The sequence below is a fragment of the Psammomys obesus genome, unplaced genomic scaffold (genome assembly GCF_907164565.1).
Source record: "Psammomys obesus unplaced genomic scaffold, mPsaObe1.curated_primary_1811, whole genome shotgun sequence".
NCBI classification, from domain to species: domain Eukaryota; kingdom Metazoa; phylum Chordata; class Mammalia; order Rodentia; family Muridae; genus Psammomys; species Psammomys obesus.
This window is the reverse complement of record NW_026587216.1, coordinates 7,658,491-7,678,559: the sequence shown is the minus strand read 5'-3', so window position 1 is coordinate 7,678,559 and position 20,069 is coordinate 7,658,491. Positions and strand designations below refer to the sequence as shown.

Below are 20,069 nucleotides of genomic sequence, written 5' to 3'. Positions count from 1 at the left end.
ACCCCTCCCTTAGTCCACTGATAAGGGAGGTCCTCCTCCCCTTCTATTTGACTCTAGCCTATCAGGTCTCATCAGGACTGGCTGCATTGTCTTCCCCTGTGGCCTGGTAGGGTTATTACCCCCCCCCCCAGGGGGAGGTGACCTGAGAGCCAGCCACTGAGATCATGCTATAGAGAGTCCTTGTACCCCTTACTAGAGAACCCACTTGAAGACTGAGTTTATGGGCTACATCTGAGCAGGGTTTTAGGTCCTCTTCATGCATGGTCCTTCTCTTCAGGGCCCCCAGAGTTCAGTTTTTATGGTTCTATTGTTCTCCTTTTGGAGATCCTGTCTCCTCCAGGTCTTTCTATCTTCCTGTTTTTTCATAAGATTCCCTGTACTCTGCCCAAATTTTGGCTATGAGTCTCAGCCTCTGCTTCAATACCTCTATCAGTACAGTCTTTCAGAGGTCATATATATTCATTTTACACCCCAGTTGTAGACCCCGCCTTCCTTTCCTCCCGGCTTCACTCTCCCTACCTGTTTCCACCTCCACCCCATCCCCTGCTCCTCAGAGTAGGGTAGCCCCACACCCCATATCAAGTGAGATAGCCCCCACCCCATGGGAAAGTGATCGAAAAGCAGGCAACAAAAATGAGGGTTGATATCAGACTTGAGGAGAGCAGGGGCAGAAAGACAGAGGACTTACAAAGATAAGAGAAACCTTGGGCAGGGACTTCCCTCTAACAATCTGGAGACCTAAAACAGGATAGGATATGAGGGGATTCTAGCTGAGACTCCTAGTAACAGGGTTGAAGAGGACACCCTCTAACTTGACTCAATTTTTAGTGGAGGGAGAACACCAACCCACTCACAAAAACTTTGATCCAAAATTTACTCTGCTTGTAAGATGTGCAGGGACAAAAACAAAGCAGAGATTGAGGGAATGGCCAACCGATGCCTGGCCGAAGCTTAGACTCACCCAATGGGAGAGAGCCAGCCCTTGACATGATTAATGATACTCTGCTATGCTTGCAAATCGGAGCCTCGTATAGCTGTCCTTTGAGTGGCTCCACCTAGTAGCTGATGGAAACATATGCAGAGACCCACAATCAAACATTTGGTGGAGCACAGGGAGTTTTGTGGAAGAGAGTGTCTGTATCTCTGGGCAGGGAAGGATAGAAGGACCCGAAGGTGACAGGAGCTTCACAAGAAGGTCAACAGAGCCAACCAACCAGGGCCTGGGGGGGCCCATGGAGATTGAAATACCATCCAAGGACCATGTATGGACTAGAGCTAGGCCCCCTAAACAGATGTAGCCTATGGGTAAGTTGGTCCTCATATGGACTCCTTAGTAAGGGGAATGAGGCCTGAGTGTGATAAAGAGAAGCTCTTTAAGAAACCAAAAGTCAGACTATGGGTGGCTAACGAGGAATGTTGTGTGGCAGAGATTCCCAGATGTGACATGCCAGAGTAAAACAACCACATCAGATTGTTTCTCTGTTATTTCCTTCATCTCAAAACTAAGGAAAAAAATTCAATTTGGTGTGGTCTTTTCACAGCAAATAAATGGAGGCTGTACATGAAATTGTTTTGTCATAAGCTTAAACCCACATCCAGAACACAGTTGCAGTTCAAATTGCTTTCATACATCAGCAGTCAACTTGATACTGCATTTCTGGTGTTGAGACCTGTGGAAAGTTATTCAGGTACAGAAGAGCTTTTGATAACTAGGTCACTCCATCTGGACAAACTGTAATCTTGCTTTGTGCTCTCAGTAGGAAACATGGAATTACTGGTGTTATGTAAAAAGGCCATCACTACTGAGATGAGTTTGCATATGGCACAGTGCCATTTGTGAACTCCGAGTTATGCCATAGAAACAAAAACCAGTTTAACCATTTCCAGATCTCTGCCTGTTCAGCACTGCTCATTGCCTTCTTAAGGCTGTGTCCTCATGCTCTGCCATGATGAGGCAGAGCACCTGTAACCCTGTATCTCATTTCCTCGAAAAACAAAGTCGATGTCAGAAATAGGGAAGAAACTGAGTTTTGACTAAAACCAAATCTTTAAGAAATCATACATGAAATATTAATACTTTCAATGTTCACAATAAATAGTTTTAAAATTAGGAATGCCTCATGGTGATTATTCCTTCCTATTATAGTCTTTCACCCACTTGTAGAGGATCTAATGTAGATTAGGATTTTGTGTACATCCGAGTCTTTCCTCTCTGACTCTGAAGTACAGTCTCAAGCTAAGACAAACTCAGATATCCTACTGAGGCAACTGTAAAGAGGAGAAAAAGAGGAGGTGAGGCAATGAAGAGATGGGAAGTAGTAACCTTGATAAATAGGCTGTTGTGATTACAAATCATTCTAACCCTTTAAATCACCGTTAAGTAAATGTCAAGAGTCTCAAGTAAGTCATTTGATGCATTTTATTTCAAAATCACAAAAAAATTATTGTTATGAGAAGACAGATATGCAGGCATTTCTTTCTGAGGAAACAGTTTGTCCGTACTTATGATGCAAAAGAAACAAATGCATCTAAGTATTTTATTTATTTCACAGTTGCTGCACTCTAATTACAACCATTTAAAGGTATGATTTTGAAAAACAACACAGAAAATACTAATACTGAAGAAGAGAAATAAGAAGAAAAAAATCCTTTATATACCATACATGAAGATTAGAGTGAGGTTGAATAAAAAATAATGATGTCTGTTGTCTTAGTTACAGTTTCTGTTGTTGTAAAGAAACAGTATGACCATAAAGCCAGTGGGGAAGGAAAAGGTTTATTTGGTGTACATCCACAGCACATGTCAGGACAGGAACTCAAACAGGACAGGATCCGGGAGAGAGGAACTGCTGCAGAGGCCATGGAGGAGTACTGCTTACTGGCCTGCTACTGTTACCTTGTTCAGTCTGCTTTCTTATAGAACCCAAAACCACCAACCCAGGAATGGCCCTACCCACAATGGGCTGGGCTCCCCCGTCAATCACTAAGAAAATGCCCTACAGCTCATGGAGTCATTTTCTCAATTTTCAGATAACTCCAGTTTGTGTGTCAAGTTAACAGACTAGCCAGCACGTCTGGCCAGGTATGGTGACTCATACCTGTAGCCTCATGCTCAGGAAGCTGAATCAGAAGAGCCACGAGTATGGGTCAGACAGTGAGACCCTGTCTCTTAAGGAGAATGCTCTCTGATGATGTTAAGAGTTAATTTTGTACATTTTTTTCTATTTTTAATATATAATAGTATCACCTTCCCGATCAGTACTTAGGTATGTAATTTTATAAAATGTGTAACTATTTTAATAAAACGAGCTTAAAATGAACACTACATTTATTGTACATTCTTTTAAGCCTGTGAGGGTGAGTTAGAATAAGTCTTCTAAACATAATTATTGAACATTATAAAAAAACATGAACACTAAGATGATTTAAGAAAAATAGAAATGAGACAATCAAAAAAGAAGAAAGACTGTTTATTTTTAATTGTTTAATGCATTTGATTGTGTGTGCCTGTGTAGGGGCATATGCTTAAGAGCATTTGCCTGTATAAGTCTAAGGGTCACTTTGGACCTAATGGTGCTTTCCTTCAACCACAACGTGTTCCTAGAAATCAAACTCAAGTCAGGCTTGGTAGCAAGGATCTTTATTCACTGAGCTATGTTGCTGGCCCAAGAAATTTTTTTGACATTAACATACTATAGTGTTGAATTATTTCTAATATTTCCTCTTTCCATATTAATCCTGATAAGATTTACATACATGCCTTGTTGTTGTTTTATGATTAAGTCTTTTTAATAGAATGATTATTGTCAAGGCCCTTCCTTGCCTTGAAACTTCTCTTGAACATATTCAATTATCTCGCATTTGTTCCTCTTCTATTGCTGTGATAGAATACTGTGACCAGGGCAACTTTTAGAAGAGACTGTTTGGGCTTAGTGTTCCAGAGGGTTAGAGCTCATGCTGTGGACTAGAGGCAGCACGCTGCAGAAGCTGACACCTCACATCTCAATCTACAAGCAGAAGACAGAGAGAGCAAATTTGAAATCACCTTAAGCACTCAGAGTCCACCTCCAGTGACGTACTTCTTCCAACAAGGCCACACCCCCTAAGCCTTCCCAAGCAGCATCACCAACTAGGAACAAAGTGTTCCAATTCCTTGGTTCTGAACCTTCCTGATGCTGTGACCCTTTCATACAGTTCCTCGTGTTGTGGTGACCCCCAATCATAAAATTATTTTTTGTTGCCACTTTATAACTTTGATTTTATACTTATATGAATCATATCGTAAATATTTGTGTTTTCAATCGTCTTAGGCAACCCCCATGAAAGGGTTGTTCAACCAAGTTGAGAACCACTGCCTGAGACAATGGGGGCTATCCCCTTCAAACCAACACGCACATAACTACATTGACTGGCTTTTCACATGCATACCTTGGATAATCTATGGTATTCATGAACCATTTGTCCATGCTCATGATCATTAAACTATGACCACTGTGTCTCTAAAATTCAATAAAGTACAAATAGAGTTTGCTTTTCAAAGGAGTCGCAGAAAAGAAAGAAAGCAACAAAGCAAAGTGTAGCAGAGAATGACTCTGTCTGGAAATTCCTAAAATTCTTATTTTCTTCATCATCATCTCATAGAAAAAGGTTTCTGTACATAGAAACCTTTGTTTGATTCTGTCACATTTGTTGTATAATTTCATATAAGATGTGTGACTTTTTGATGAAGAACATAGACGTTATCATGATGTTTTGGGTCAATAATTAGTTGTTAAAATGTTAGCATGAAAAACTTAGAATGTATTTCATAACATATCAAAAAATATGCTCCATGATTTGACATATTTTTGAGGAAAAAAAATGAGGTTAAAGTATTCTATTTACCTTTATGCCTCTTTTGTCATGGAATCAAAAACTACTAAAAGTTTCCTACTAGGTTCTTTTATGTAAATTAAATCATATGATCATCCAGTCATAAAATTTTATACTCAGAACCCTATAAACATGCCACAGTTGTGTACTGTATTTGCATTATTAGCGTGTGCACTACACAACAGTTTTATTGAACGCCTGCTTTGTGGGTTTCCACACTGTACACAGTGTCCATGTTGATAGACTCCCCATTGGCATTTTAAGTGGGATGACAGTTTCATCTAATGGATTTTACTTCCATTCTCCTCCTTCATCCCCTGCCTCTCCCACTGGAACCCATCTCATCAACTACCGCCCCCTCCCCTCGCACTGATGTCTTTTTGACCCACTGGGTTCAGTAAGAGTTAGTTGCCTGAACATGGGTGGAGGTTACGTGGATTCTGAGCATGGGTGGACGTTACGGGGTGTAATCCCACTGGTTTCTCAGTTTCCCACTTGACAACGATTTTACTTTCCCATTTATCAAAATTCTCACTAATATTAATGTTAACATGTTTACTTCATGAGGTTATCAGGAGGACCGGATGTTATCATTCACTGATATTTAAACTGATATTCATTACAGAGTGGTAGTATTGACTATTGGGCCAATTTAGTGCTTGTATAGATGCCTCACAAATACTGGTATTGAAGTACTTTGGGATCAATCCCAGGATTCATGTATACTTAGTAAGCACTCCCAGATGACCTATATCTCCAGCCTTTTTTGTGGACATTAAATTATCACACATAAATAAAATGTTTAAGACCTTTTCTGCCAGTTTTGAGCTCAATTTAAGTATTCTCTATTCTATAATTTTGGTCATTTTCATAGTTTATCCTTGGTTCTCTGTACTAATTCCTAACTTCAGAATAATTACATGAGCATATAAATCTGCAGACATGCATGTGAAGAATATTAAGACTATTCTTCTCTGCTTTCTTTTCAGTAAATTGTAAACTGTGCTGAACAAAAGTTGGACTTTATCATGCCTTTATACGACCCAGGGATACAGTTCTCAGGCAGGGTACCAGATCAGAATATGCATATAAAAGAAAGACAAGGGGACAGAATAACCCCAAACTGAATATTTTCCATAATGCCTTCATGTAGATAACACTATCTCTAGTTGGCTGCATGTTGCTGTGACAGACTTGGTCAATACAAAGTACTGTGTAAGTAGCAGCAACCAGACCAGTTTCGATCCACGCAGATACGAGGTAGAAGAAAAATCCATTTATGTTTTATTGTTTGTCTTTCTTACCCCCTTATATTAGAAACTGCTCTCTTGATCTTAAAATCAATGCCTGATCCTCTGTGTGGGCGGTGACACTGGAGCCATCACTTTCAGAGACTGCCATGACCCGGGGAACTGGGACTGTCTGGTTCCATGAGCCAAGCAGTTCTTGAATTTATGTATGTGTACTCTTGTGTATGTGTGTGTTCTGCAGTGTAAACAGGCCAACAAAGATGACAGTCCAAGTAGACTAGATTAGTTTATTCATTACCAAGGTACCTTATGTTCTGAAAAGTCAGCAGGCAGTATTAGTGACATTTTTAATTAAAAGAATAAATCACGTACTAACAGTTAAGTAATATGAAAACACGTTAATCTTTGCTTTCAGGGAATATGGGGCTATCGATGATGTAGATATTGATCTGCACATTGATGTCAGCTTTCTGGATGTAAGTATCAATTTCTATGATATACTGGCAAAGCTAAAGTACATTTATCTTTATTTAAAAAAAACTTCAATTTTGCATTATATTATGGCACCATGACATACTGCTTTTGTTAAAGTGATTTATGAAGACTGATCAATGAAGCTGAGATAAATACATCTTTCTCAATGTTTTTCCATATGTCCTAAAACTTCTGTTTCAATTATGGCACTTCATTATATAAGTCCTCATTTTGATTTATTATACATAATGGCAAAAATCAAAGTGTACGTTCGCCTTCTTGTTACAAAAAAAAAAAATTAAATTCAGTTCCTTTTTATTGACACAACTACTTATCTTCTGGTTTGTTGAAGCAGTAGATCAGACAACACTTGCCACTGTAATGTCTGTCAAGGTGGCTAGCCACGAAAACTCCAGCACCACACTCTTCAGAAGGGCACTCTGGACACCGTCGACTGATTTTGCCATTTTCATCCACCTTCTAGTATTTCAGCACAGCCAACTTTACCTTCTCCCTCTCATGCGTATTCTCCTTGGAAGTGGTGTAAGACTTCTTCCTTTTCTTAGCACCACCATGAAGTCTAAACACAAGATGAAGGGTGGGCTCCTTTTGAATGTTGTAGTCAGATGGAAGTATGGTCATCTTCCAGCTGCTTACCAGCAAAGGTCAGCCTCTGCTGAGCAGGACGAATTCCTCTGTTGTCCTGGGTCTCAGCCTTTACATTTTCTGTAGTGTCTGAGGGGTATCCTCCAGCGTGACAGTCTTCCCATAAGGCTCTTCACGAAAATCTGCATCATGGCCGAGGCTCCACCACAGATGGCAGTTCGGAAAGCCAAAATGTTGTTGTTTAAATAATTTGTAGGCCTTTATAATGTCTGAATTCCATTAACCTAAATTCACGTTTTGGGTATTTTATTGTTATTATTTTGATAGCTAAAAATGCCAAACTTGTCTTTTCAATGTATTTGTGCAGGAGGAGATTGCTGTGGCCTGGGAAGTGATTCGAACAGAACCTATTATTGTCCGACTACACTGTTCTCTCACACAGTATCTAAATGGCCCAGGTTAGTCTTATTTCTCTGCTATTTTGAAGATTAACTGTGTACTATGCTTTAAGCAAAATGGGTGCTCACTTGATAATTCTGCATGTGTTAAGTGTCTTGATAACGACGTGGGCTCTGTGCTAAACAGGATGCTTAATCACCTATATAATTAAAGAAATAAACTAGATAATGCTGAACTGCATAGGCTTGAACGGTTTCTGTAAGGCAAACAAAATAAAACCTCAGAGGCTCTGAGCACAGTTGTAGCTTCGGATATAAATGTTGGATTGACCTTTGATTTGCTAATTTCATTTTCCTGTTTATCTCACCCATGGCTCCCAGAGATTTTACTTAGAAAACTATCACAAGTGGAGGTCATGGTGGCATGTTTGCTTTTTGAATTCCTATGGGCTAGTGCTGCTCTATTCAGCTGATGGTTATTACAAACAAGCTATTCTACTACAAGCAAATATTGCTAAAACTTATCAGAGGGCTAAAATATCTTCCTACCAGCGAATGTACACACACACACACACACACACACACACACACACACACACACACACATCCAATTTCATCTGCTCACATTAATCTAATTACTTTCTGCTGTATAGTAAAACACCACAAGACTTTGCTCTTTATGGCTCTCTTTGGGTTCAGCTGGGCTTGATTGCAGTCCTTCACCCCCTGGTTTTCAGTCATGAGGGATAGGAAGCTGGAGGGTTTAAATGTCTCGCTAAGTGGGAAAAACATCATGCAGGGGATACAAATGACTGACAGTTGATTCAGGGATCGCCTGACCTGTCCAGGTCTTTGGGCTTCTTTTACCATGATGGGCAAGGTCCGAAAAGCATGTTTCTTGACACAAGGTGCGCCTGCTTAATTTTATCCTGACAGTGGTTCAAAGCAAATGGTCTGTCAGGTCTTACCTTCTCTTTATATTTAAATTAGGAACAAAATCGAGGTATTTAATTTCACGGAAACATCAATCTCATGAAAGGAGAATGAAGTCTGTGTCCTCGTCATCACAACACATATAATGTCATATAAACTCCATGTTTTTCCTATTATGTATCATTCTTCTCATTCTTTGATTACTCACGTCCTAGCACTTGGGTTTTTGACAGTCTTGTCACCTGCTACACCTATTGATTTAGTTTATAACTCAGCGTTGAACTGTATGTTCATTTTGTTTGTGTTCCTAACCGACCGCACAGGATACCCTCTCGGCCATTTGTTTTCTGTATTTTTTTTTAAATCTATTTAGTATCATTTTGAATCTTCCTGAGTTCATCAGGCAGTGATTGTCCTAGATTTATCCTCTTAGTTGTGATTCCTTAGTCCAACAGAAGCTGAAATGCTCTTCACAACTTAGTTTTTATTTTTATTTCTTTCTTCCAATAAGAAGAGGAAAGGCAAACAGCTCCATACTTACTTATGTCCTTATGTTCTGAGGACTGGAGAACTGAGCTGGGAACTGTTTGCTGCCAGGATGTGTTCCCCTGACACCTTCCCCAGCCTTGGTCCCCACCCTCACATCCTGCTGCCAGCCCTGCATGCTCACAGACCAGAAGTAGACTGTCCTGAGACACAAGGCACTTCCTAACTGGGAAGTGCACGCGTGTACCCTACAACTCCATGCTTTGCCTGTGAGTTTTATGAGGACAGTGGCCTACATAAACTCTGAGATATAATCTGTGCCTCGATCCTCTACCCACAGGACAGCGCCAAAGGGGAACTCTGGCCCTGACCATCCTGTTCCTTTTCATCATGTTCTTCATTTTGCTTACTGGGTTTACTGGGTTCTCCTGAAAGAAAGTCTTAATAAACTGTTTGCCCCAGATCTTCACTTTGGATTTCCAGAAGATTGTGTCCCATAGCCACTCTACGTAGCAGTGTAAACCTGGGGTGGTCTCCTGAAATAGCCAGCTTTATTTAGGACATCAGACAGTTTATATTCTGAGGGTTAAGCAAAGTCATATGAACAAAGTTCATGTTGTGTAGTCAGGAGGGCAAGGTCACATTAGTTTAACCTCTATCTAGACACAAGGACAACTTCATGCTTGGGAACACCATTCTGCATGATAATATTGGGTAAGATGATGGGTCGTCTAAAGTACATGCAGTGGGAGGGGCACAAAAGCCTGTGCCAAGAACAGCCTATGCTATGAAGGAACAGAGACTCCAAGATTCTTGTTTCCTCACAAGGTCTCAGAAGTATCCTCACACAACTTTATTCGTGAACTGTGTTCTGACCTCTGCCTAACATAGGTAAGCCGGGAGAGCAACCAACAGCCTTTTGCGGGTGGAGACCCTGCCAGGCCAGCCTGTAGCCTCATGGCTGGTCTCCCAGAACCTGCTCTCTGTCTGTACCTCATTTTCCCCTTGTATGAGATTCATTCCCGACTGATGGCTTTTCATACCCTTCCTCTCACAGGGTGAGTGTGTCGGACCAGCCAGTAGGGCCCTGGAGGTTGGTTCTGACTCATTTTTTGTAGTAAAACCTGCTTCAATGTTCTTATGTGACTTTATTTAGCATAAAAACACTTGTGGTTTGGCTGCTTTTCTCATAACTCTCTAATACACTAGTTAAATGGGAGGTTGTTCAATTTCAATTTTTTTCAGAATTTCATATATGCATGCAATGAGTTTTGATCAAATCCACTTCCTTCTAATTCCTTCCCATCCTCCCCTGATGAGTGAGTTCCCCTCCCCCATCTCTTTCTGCTCCCCAATCCCTCTTCTTTATAAACTTCTGAAGTCACCTAGTGCTGCTGCTGGTTGCTAGCTATGGCCCTTCTACCAGAGTTTGGGTAGCCTCTCTCCCTCAGAGAAGCCATCAACTGCCAGTAAATACTGAACTCAGTGCGGAAGTGCATCTCTCCATCCATTCTGGGATTTTGGCTGGCTTGATCTCATGCATTTAGTCACAGCCACTGTGAATTCATGTGCAGCAGATCTGCCAAGTCCAGAAAACACCAGTTTTCTGCATTCATCCAGGACCTCTGGCTGTACCATCATTTTACCTGTTCTCTTGAGATGATCCCTCTGCCTTGGGAAGTGGGAGTGTAATATAAATGAGATGGTATTTCTCTAGAGACATTTTGTAGTTTGTCTTTGAAGGTATCAACATTTATAGTAAAAGGAACTTGTAAAAATTTGTGACTAATCCAAGATTTAGAGTGACCTACTTAACAGTATTTTTGAAAACAACAATTTGAAGTATAGTAGTCAGTTAGGGCTAATCTGACTGTGTGAATAAAAAAGAATAGAAGAAAAGCGGCAAGTGATTTGCAGTTTGAACTTAAAGATATTTTGTTGGGTGTGCTTTAAACATGATTAAGCTTGTTACAGTAATGTGTGTTATTTAGAATTGTTGATCTATAAGTGCAGTTTCTGACTGAAGGCATAAGCCCTCTTCTGTTGGAAATGTTGAACAACTGCCGTTAATGAGCTCTTCTGTTTAAATCTGTTCGTTATTGGTATCTCCACATCTATGCTTGCCTGATCAGTGAGAGAATAATTTCTGCTGGTTTTATGCAGCCCTCATGTCCCAAAGAAAATTATGTAAAACAAAATTTATTAACTTTTAGATGATTTTAATATGAGTATATATATATTTCTTTCTGTCAGATTCTTCATTTCTTTTCTATTTTGTGTGGATCTTGTGTGGAATATGGAAGAATAGACATTTCTTTTTAATTTTTTTTCTCCTCCCATATGAAGTCTTTACTCTCAAGGGTGTACTGGACTACAGGAAAAGAGCCTGGTAGTCTTTGAAGCCCTTTTTTTAAATTTTTATTTTTATTAATTACACTTTATTCACTTTGTATCTCCCCATAAGCCCCTCCCTCCTCCCCTCCCGGTCCCACCCTCCTACCCCCTTTTTCACAAATGCCCCTCCTCAAGTCCACTGATAGGGGAGGTCCTCCTCTCCTTCCTTCTGATCTTAGTTTATCAGATCACATCTGGAGTGGCTGCATTATCATCTTCTGTGGCCTGGTAAGGGTGCTCCCCCCTCAGGGGTAGGTGAGCAATGAACAGGCCAATCAGATTATGTCAGAGGCAGTCCCTCTTTCCATTACTATGTAACCCACTTGGACACTAAACTGCCATGGGCTACATCTGGGCAGGGATTCTAGGTTATCTCCATACGTGGTACTTGGTTTGAGCATGAGTCTCTGGGAAGACACCTGTGTTCAAATTTCTGGTTCTGTTGCTCTCCTTGTGGAGTTCCTGTCAACTCCAGATCTTACTATTTCCCACTTCTTACATAAGATTCCATGCACATTGTCCAACAGTTGGCCATAAGTCTCAGTATCTGCTTTGATAGTTTGCAGGGCAGAGCCTTTCAGAGGCCCTCCGTGGCAGGTTTCTAGCTTGTTTCCTGTTTTCTTCTTCTTCTGATGTCCTTCCTCTTTGCCTTTCAGGATGGGGATTGAGCATTTTAGTCAGGGTCCTCTTTCTTAATTAGTTTCTTTAGATGTACAGATTTTAGTAGGCTTATCCTATATTACATGTCTATATGAGTGAGTATATACCGTGTGTGTCTTTCTGCTTCTGAGACAGCTCACTCAGGATGATCCTTTCCAGGTCCCACCATTTACCTGCAAATTTCATGATTTCCTTAATTTTCATTGCTGATTAATATTCCATTGTGTAGATGTACCACAATTTCTGCATCCATTCATCAGTTGAGGGGCATCTGGGCTGTTTCCAGCTTCTGGGTATTACAAATAAAGCTGCTACAAACATGGCTGAGCAAATGTCCTTATTGTGTACTTGAGCCTCTTTTGGATATATGCCTAGGAGTGGTATGGCTGAATCTTGAGGAAGCAATATTCCTAGTTGTCTAAGGAAGTGCCAGATTGCTTTCCAGAGTCGTTGTACAAGTTTACATTCCCACCAGCAGTGGAGGAGGGTTCCCCTTTCTCCACAACCTCTCCAGCATGTGTTGTCACTTGAGGTTTTGATCTTGGCCATTCTTATGAGTGTAAGGTGAAATCTCAGGGTCATTTTGATTTGCATTTCCCTGATGGGTAATGAGGTTGACCATTTGTCTAAGTGTTTCTCTGCCATTCTATATTACTCTACAAGGAATTCCCTCTTTAGCTCTGTTCCCCATTTTTTTAATTGGATTACTTAGTTTGCTGCTTTTCAGCTTCTTTAGTTCTTTATATATACTGGGTATTAGTCCTCTGTCAGATAGAGTGTTGTTGAAGATTCTTTCCCAATCTGTAGGCAGTCGTTTTGTTTTGATGACAGTGTCTTGGCTTTACAGAAGCTTTTCAGTTTCATGAGGTCCCATTTATTGATTGTTGCTTTTTGAGCCTGTGCTGTTGGTGTTCTGTTCAGGAAGTTGTTTCCTGTACCAATGAGTTCTAGGGTCTTCCCCACTTTTTCTTCTAACCGATTTAATGTGTCTGGTTTTATATTGAGTGATCCACTTGGACTTTAGTTTTGTGCAGGGTGATAAGTATGGATCTATTTGCATTTTTCTATATGTAGACATCCAGTTAGACCAGCACCATTTGTTGAAGATGCTATCTTTTTTCCATTGTATGGTTTTGGCATCTTTGTCAAAAATCAGGTGTCCGTAGTGTGTGGGTTTATTTCTGGGTCTTCTGTTCCATTCCATTGATCCACCATTCTGTTTCTATACCAGTATCATGCAGTTTTTATAACTGTTGCTCTATAGTACAGCTTAAGATCAGGGATAGAGATACCTCCAGAAGATCCTTTATTGTAGAGGATTGTTTTATCAATTCTGGGTTTCTTGTTATTCCATATGAAGTTGAGAAATTTTCTTTCTAGGTCTGTAAAGAATTGTGTTGGTAATTTGATGGGAATTGCATTGAATCTGTAGATTACTTTTGGTAAGATGGCCATTTTTACTATGCTAATCCTGCCAAGCCACGAGCATGGGAGATCTTTCCATATTCTGATATCTTCTTCTAATTCTTTCTTCAGAGACTTGAAATTTTTTTCATACATGTCTTTGACTTGCTTGGTTAGGGTTACAACAAGGTACTTTATGTCATTTGTGGCTATTGTGAAGGGTGTTGTTTCCCTAATTTCTTTCTTAGCCCTGTTGTCTTTTGTATACAGGAGGGCTACTGATTTTTTTTTTTTTTGAGTTAATTTTATATCTGGAAGGAGATCAAAGGGATACAAATTGTAAAGGAAGAAGTCAAATTATCACTAATTGCAGATGATACGATAGTATGCCTGAATGAACCCAAAAATTCTACCAGGCAACTCCTACCGCTTTGAAGCCCTTTTTAAAGTTTTTTTTTTTGGGGGGGGGATAATTTTATCCATGTACATTATAAATTTTTACTGCCTCCCCTTTATCCCCTTTCACTCCTTCTTTCTCCTGCTGAAACTTTTCTTCTGCACAAGAAACGCCATTGATGTCCTGTGTGTGTGTGTCTGCGTGTGTGTGTCCAACTGAGTTTAAGGATGGTTGCATGGATGAGCATGAGTATAGTAGTATTTACTGGATCACAGGAAGCTTCTCCATGCTATACAACTGAATAAAACATACACTTGCCTGAAGAACAGTCCATCTTCACCTTCCTAACACTGTGACCCTTGCTATAGTTCCTTATGTTGTGCTGACTCCCAGCCATGAAATTATTTTTGTTGCTACTTCATAACTGTAATTTTCTACTGATACGAATTATAATGTAAATATCTGATATGCAGATGGTCTTAGGTGACCCCTGTGAAATGGGGTCATTTGACCCTCAAAAGGGTCATGACCCACAGGTTGAGACCCCTGCTGTAGACCCTGCGATCCCAGCGTTACAGGGATACTTAGCAGCTCACACCAGCTGCAGTGAGTTAAGGAATCTAGTGGCCATGTCATGGTCTTGGAGACCCCATCACAGCCCTCTTCCCAAATCTCAGTTTCTTGCATTCTTTCCACCCAACTTTTGGTCTTGGTCTTCTTTCCTGAGTGTTTGCTATACTGCTATAGAAATTCTGTTCAGGAATGACCACTCCACAGTGGTGGATACTTTTCTTATGAAAGAATATTTGTTATAGTTTCTAACTTTATGCATTAGTACAGCTTTGGCCTCCTTTGCCCTGCTTTTTTGATAAAGCACATTGTTTCAGATAAGTTTATCCACACTTACTGGCTTACTCAGACACTGTAGTTCAGTATACTTTCCAAGTCATTAATCTTGGTTTTGGGTACATTATTGCGTTTTAAAAACATCATTAAAATGTTACATAAAATTATTTTAGAGTTAATGAAAATTAAAGATAGCACTGAGGTTCTCTTTATTCTCCATGCTGCTTCCTTGGCTGTTGTTTTATATTATTTCATTAAATGGAATTAGTTGTAGTTAATCACACTCATTTTAACAGTATTAGTCATTTTATCAGTTGAGCTTTGGGATATTTTTAAAGTAGCATTTTGTGAGCTGTTTTGGTATGCTCTAAGTTTAGGTCATTTAGATAGTATTGCTACTGGAGTGAGTCAATGCTTTTCATTTCTAGTTCCCTTAAAAGTAATCATTGTGGAAAAAAAAGAAAAAAGTAATCATTTTGATAAAGTATTGACACTCACTGTCTCATTTTTATGCAAGAATTAGGTTTTCAGATGTTGTTTGTTAATTTTTAGGATCACCTATAATATATGCTGGATGAGCATCGTTGCCAAGTGCTGCCATCTCCCTTCTTTGTGTATCTCATCCACTTTCTCCCCGGAGAGGTTTCACTTTTTCAGGTGTCTTTGGACCTTGCTAAGCTAAGTAGATAGGATATTTTATCTCTGAAATCTTAGGAAGAACACAATGTACTTTCTTTTTCTCTTTTAAAGATTTATTATTTTATGAGTATTTTGCCTGCATGTATGTTTGCACACTGTGTGTGCCAAGTTCACTCAGAAGCCAAAAGAGGGCATCAAATCTTCTGCAGCTGGAATTACATTTATGAGCCACTATGTGGGTGCTGGGAACCGAACCTCAGTCCTTTGTTGGAACAGTTAGCACATTTACCTGCTGAGCCATCTCTCTAGCTACTCATTTTCTTGTCCTTAAAAAAAAAAATTGCACTGAATTTTCACAATATGTTTTTAATGCAGTGACTTCTTGTTTGGGACACATGAGATTGGACTGAAGTCCAAGGCACCCTTCCCTTTTACGGAAGGGTGAGACCATTTTTTGGATGGAACTGATGGGTGCCTGGGAAATGGGCTGCTTCCATCCCTGAGCAGGACAGTGGGAACGTGTGTGACCTGAGCAGGGCCTATTAGAAGGACAGTGCTTGCTCCTGTCATCCCAACGCTTATTGTTCCTGGCAAGTTTGGTGCCTGTGAGGTGCCTGTCACGCTGTGACTTGTGCCCGAGTTTCCCTCTCCTGTCATGTAATCACAGCACTGCAGCACCGTCCCCTGCCTTCCTGTACTAGTCCGCTTTCCTTTCCTCCCAGAAAATTCTCACCAAGGAACTGTTTTTTTTGTTTTTTTGTTTTTTCAAGCCTGGAAAATTAAATAAAACCCTTGACCTCAAATTCCCTTTCAGCGGCTCCTGTAACGCTGTTTTTTTGACTGAGAGATTTACTATTAGACATTTCTGTGCTCCCTTCATTTCTTCTCTTTCCTGCTTAAAATCCACACGGACCAGGTTATGGGACCATCACTTCACACACAAATCCAATATTTTCTGTGACTTCAATATTGCTATCATGTGACCAGTTTTGAGTACCCATGTTAAGTCAGCATCTTAATTGATTAATTTGCTTTTTCCCTTTCTTGAAAGCATTTTGTGAATGTGTGTTCAACTACTGTTCTGGAGTCTCCACCATCTTGGCTCTCCCTCACCAGCTTTCTTTGCTGGACACCTGAACACCCATGTGTTTACAGCTTCTTTCCCAACATTTTCCCCTCCCTGAATTGTTTTGTTGTCATGGTTTTGCATACATGTAAATAAGGCTATTTCAGATGCACAGCTTTTAATAGGTTCGTCTACTTGAATGTCCTTTACTTTTTATTGGCCATTTTCAGCCTTCTACTTGAATATTAAATAAATAATTCAAACTTAAAACATTTGAAGTCAAATGATCAACTTCACTTTTTAAAAATAACTAAGGTAAGTCACTAAACTTAAGAGTTATTTAAATGTATATGCATATATATATATTGAAATATGAACCATATCAAAAGGATGTACAGGGAAAAATGAGTTTATGCTTTATCTTCATCACCCACTGCCTTAAACATTGTGTTTGATATTAGCCTGTTTCAGTCATAGTTTAAAAATGTTACCCGAACTGTCCTAAGTATGGCTGCTGAAACTCTTGCTTATTTTGAGACTTCTTTTCTTATTCCTGTATACTGTACATTAACCTATACAAATATTCACATGAATGCGCAGCCTGTACTGATCTTACATTTCACATGTAACTTAAGCAATGTTACAGAGAAGAATGTGCAGACTTGGTAGTCAGGTGGGTACCTCTGCACGTGCACACTGATACCTCAGCCATTTTGTGCGTGAGTTTCAGGTCAGTGTTTAACTGTGCCCCCCTCCTTCTTTCCAGTGCCCACAGTTGATGTCTTTCAGATTTCTACAAAAGAGCGATTTGGATTGGGACATCAGCTGAAAAAGTAAGTTTGCTGAAGAGCCAAAAGTTGAATTACTTTTTAAGAGAACTGAATTCTCATTTTCCTCTGGGGCTTCATTTTATTCTCTTACATCTTTTTCGAGTGAGTCCCTGGGGAGAGGGTGTCATCTTGGTGCAAAGATGGTTCAGTCCGCAGAGCTCCCGCTTCAGCTTCCCATTCACATCTACTCATCCAGCCACACCCCACACTCTACCTGTCCTGCACATGTGGACATGGAGTCTCTGTCTCTGATGTGCCCTGTAAATGGAGCAAAGGCAGGAAGGTAGAGAGAAGGAGAGCTTACTTTTGTGAAGTCACCTTGAGGTGGTTTGTTGTTTCAGTGTTTTTTTTCTATCCTGTCACACTATACAGCCTTTTATAGCTGTCCCTTCCCAACATTCGGTTGGTGGTTTCTGCTGCTTATTGTTCTGGCCTGGAGAAGGCAGCGGGTTATACCCACTAACTCAGCCATTCCCATTCCCCACATGCATGCTTTTGAAGCATTCCTTTGTGAGTTCTCTCTCTCTCTCTCCTCTCAATATATTTTCTTTTATTAATAGTATCTGTCTTAGTTATTGTTTCTCTTGCTATGATGAGACATCACGACCACAGCATGTCTTATCAAGTAAACCACTTAATTGGGGCTGGCTTATAGTTTCAGAGGTTTAGTCTGTTATCATCATGGCGAGAATCATGGCAGCACACAGGTAGATGTGATGCTGAAGAAGGAGCTGAGAGTTCTACATCTTGATCTGCAAGCAGCAGAAGGAGACTGTGTGTCACACTGGGCATAGCTTGAACTTATGAGATTTCCAATCCCATGCCCACAATGACACACTTCCTCCAACAAGGCCACACCTTCTAATAGTTTCACTCCCTGTGATCAAACATTCAAACAAATGAGCCATTGGAGGCCATTCCTTTTCAAACCACCATAGTATTTCAGCTCACCTTTTTATAAATGGGCATGCTTCCCCCCTCCCCCCCGCAAACATAATGTGCATACAGTGTACTTAAATGGGCAGACACATTTTTAATATGTCATCATTAGCATTCATGACCTATCATTTATGTAGTCACTATCATTTATGTATCATTTATGATACTTTGGTATCATTAATAGATGTGAAGTAGAAATAAACGATGGGGTTGGGATTGTTGAGTAAAGATGAGCTACCCTTTTATTTACTGTCCACATAAAACCTCACAGGGACTTATTAATAGTGGCTTATAGCTTATAACTGTTGTTTTCGGATTTTTAAGTCTGTTTTACCTAATCCCATGTTTTGTTTTGTTTTTTTAAAAAAAAAAGCAAAAAGAAAACACTGTTGATAAAGCTGCATACAAGGGCATTATGTCTTTGAGTAGAAAAGGAGCAGTGGTGAATTACAGAACAGGAGCTGGCCTCTCACCTGTTCTGCAATCAGACACATACTGTTATCTGTGAGGACATAGACTGTGGGGCCGGCAAGCCTGTGTGGATACTGAGTACTTGTGGTTTGACGAAGGAAATAACTATGCTTTCCACATGATTTCTTGTGATGACCTTCCATGTACAGGGAACACAACTATATTTAGACAGGATATAAATGAGCCTCAGCCTCCCTTAAAAGGGTTTCAGGCTACCCCCAGATAGTCTTTAGCAATGCACAAAAATTACACACATTACTGGTGTAGCACATGCTGATTCTGCACAGGTTCACAAACATGTTTCTTCAGGGTCACATCTCTGTGATGAATATATTCAAAATCTTTCAGCTTTTTGAAACAAACAAAATTATTAACTGTGATCATGGTGCTGAGCAACAGCACACAGAACATCTAAATTTCTGTCCTTTTTGTGACTTAGTACTTACTGCTCTAACTCCCTGCCACCACCTCTGTACTGTCTCTAGCTTCTGAGCACCATGCTATTCTGTAATAAGTGGGCCTAGCTTGTGCACAGGAACGAGATGAATGTTTTTAGATCCTGCTTAGAGATGAGAGCATGTGGTGCTTTTCTTACCTTCTGTTATTTTTAATGACCCCCAGTTTCATCCATCACATTTGCAAATGACTGGTTTTTGTTATTTTATGGAATAGTATTTCATTTGTCCTTGTCCATGCTTCATTGTTTCGGTTTCTTTGAGATAGAGTCTGGGGAGGTAGCTCAGGCTGCCCCTCCAGTATCAGCCTCCTGGGTGCTGGAATTGCAGATCTGCATAACTACTCCCAGCAGATGCCTTCCTCTCTGATGGGCCTTTAGGCTGCTTCCAGCTCCTGTGTGTTTTGAATAGTGCTGCAGCAGACATAAGCCTGCAAAAGCCTCTTCTCTGCAAATTTTATGTTTGGATGAATTTACTGGTAGGATTGCAGGATCACGTTAGTTCTGTTTTAATAGTTTGAGGAAACTTTATTATATTTCCTGTAATGGCTGTTCTTTGTTTCTGTCTCTCTGTCTGTCTGTCTGTCTTCTATCACCTACTTTTTATATTTTTTAATATAATATTTTATTTATTAGAATTTATTCACTTTCTATCCCAGCTGTAGCCCACACCCTTACCCCCTCTGAATCCCATCTTCTCCCCCTCCCTCCCTCCTCTCCCCCCCTGCTCCTTCCCCAGTCTACTGATAGGGGAGGTCTTCCTCCCCTTCCATCTGACCTTAGCCTATCAAGTCTCATTAGGACTGGCTGCATTGTATTTCTCTGTGGCTTTGTAAGGCTGCTCCCCCTTCAGGGGGAGATGATCAAAGACCCAGCCACTGAGTTCATGTCAGAGACAGCCCCTGTTCTCCTTACTTGGGAGCCCATTTGGAGATTGAGTTGCCATAGGC

At 40.3% G+C, this 20,069-nt stretch overlaps 1 protein-coding gene and 1 pseudogene across 1 annotated transcript in view; one reads left to right on the top strand and one right to left on the bottom strand.

Annotated features, from left to right (window-relative positions):
- The window catches only part of Parp8 (poly(ADP-ribose) polymerase family member 8), a 169,302-nt gene that overhangs the window by 100,225 nt on the left and 49,008 nt on the right, over positions 1-20,069 (top strand). The window contains exons 9-11 of the mRNA XM_055603471.1: positions 6,538-6,598; positions 7,570-7,660; positions 17,192-17,258. Of these exons, the coding sequence (XP_055459446.1) occupies positions 6,538-6,598; positions 7,570-7,660; positions 17,192-17,258 (219 nt within the window). The remainder of the gene's footprint in view (positions 1-6,537; positions 6,599-7,569; positions 7,661-17,191; positions 17,259-20,069) is intronic.
- Positions 6,924-7,390, bottom strand: LOC129673599 (ubiquitin-40S ribosomal protein S27a-like; annotated as a pseudogene).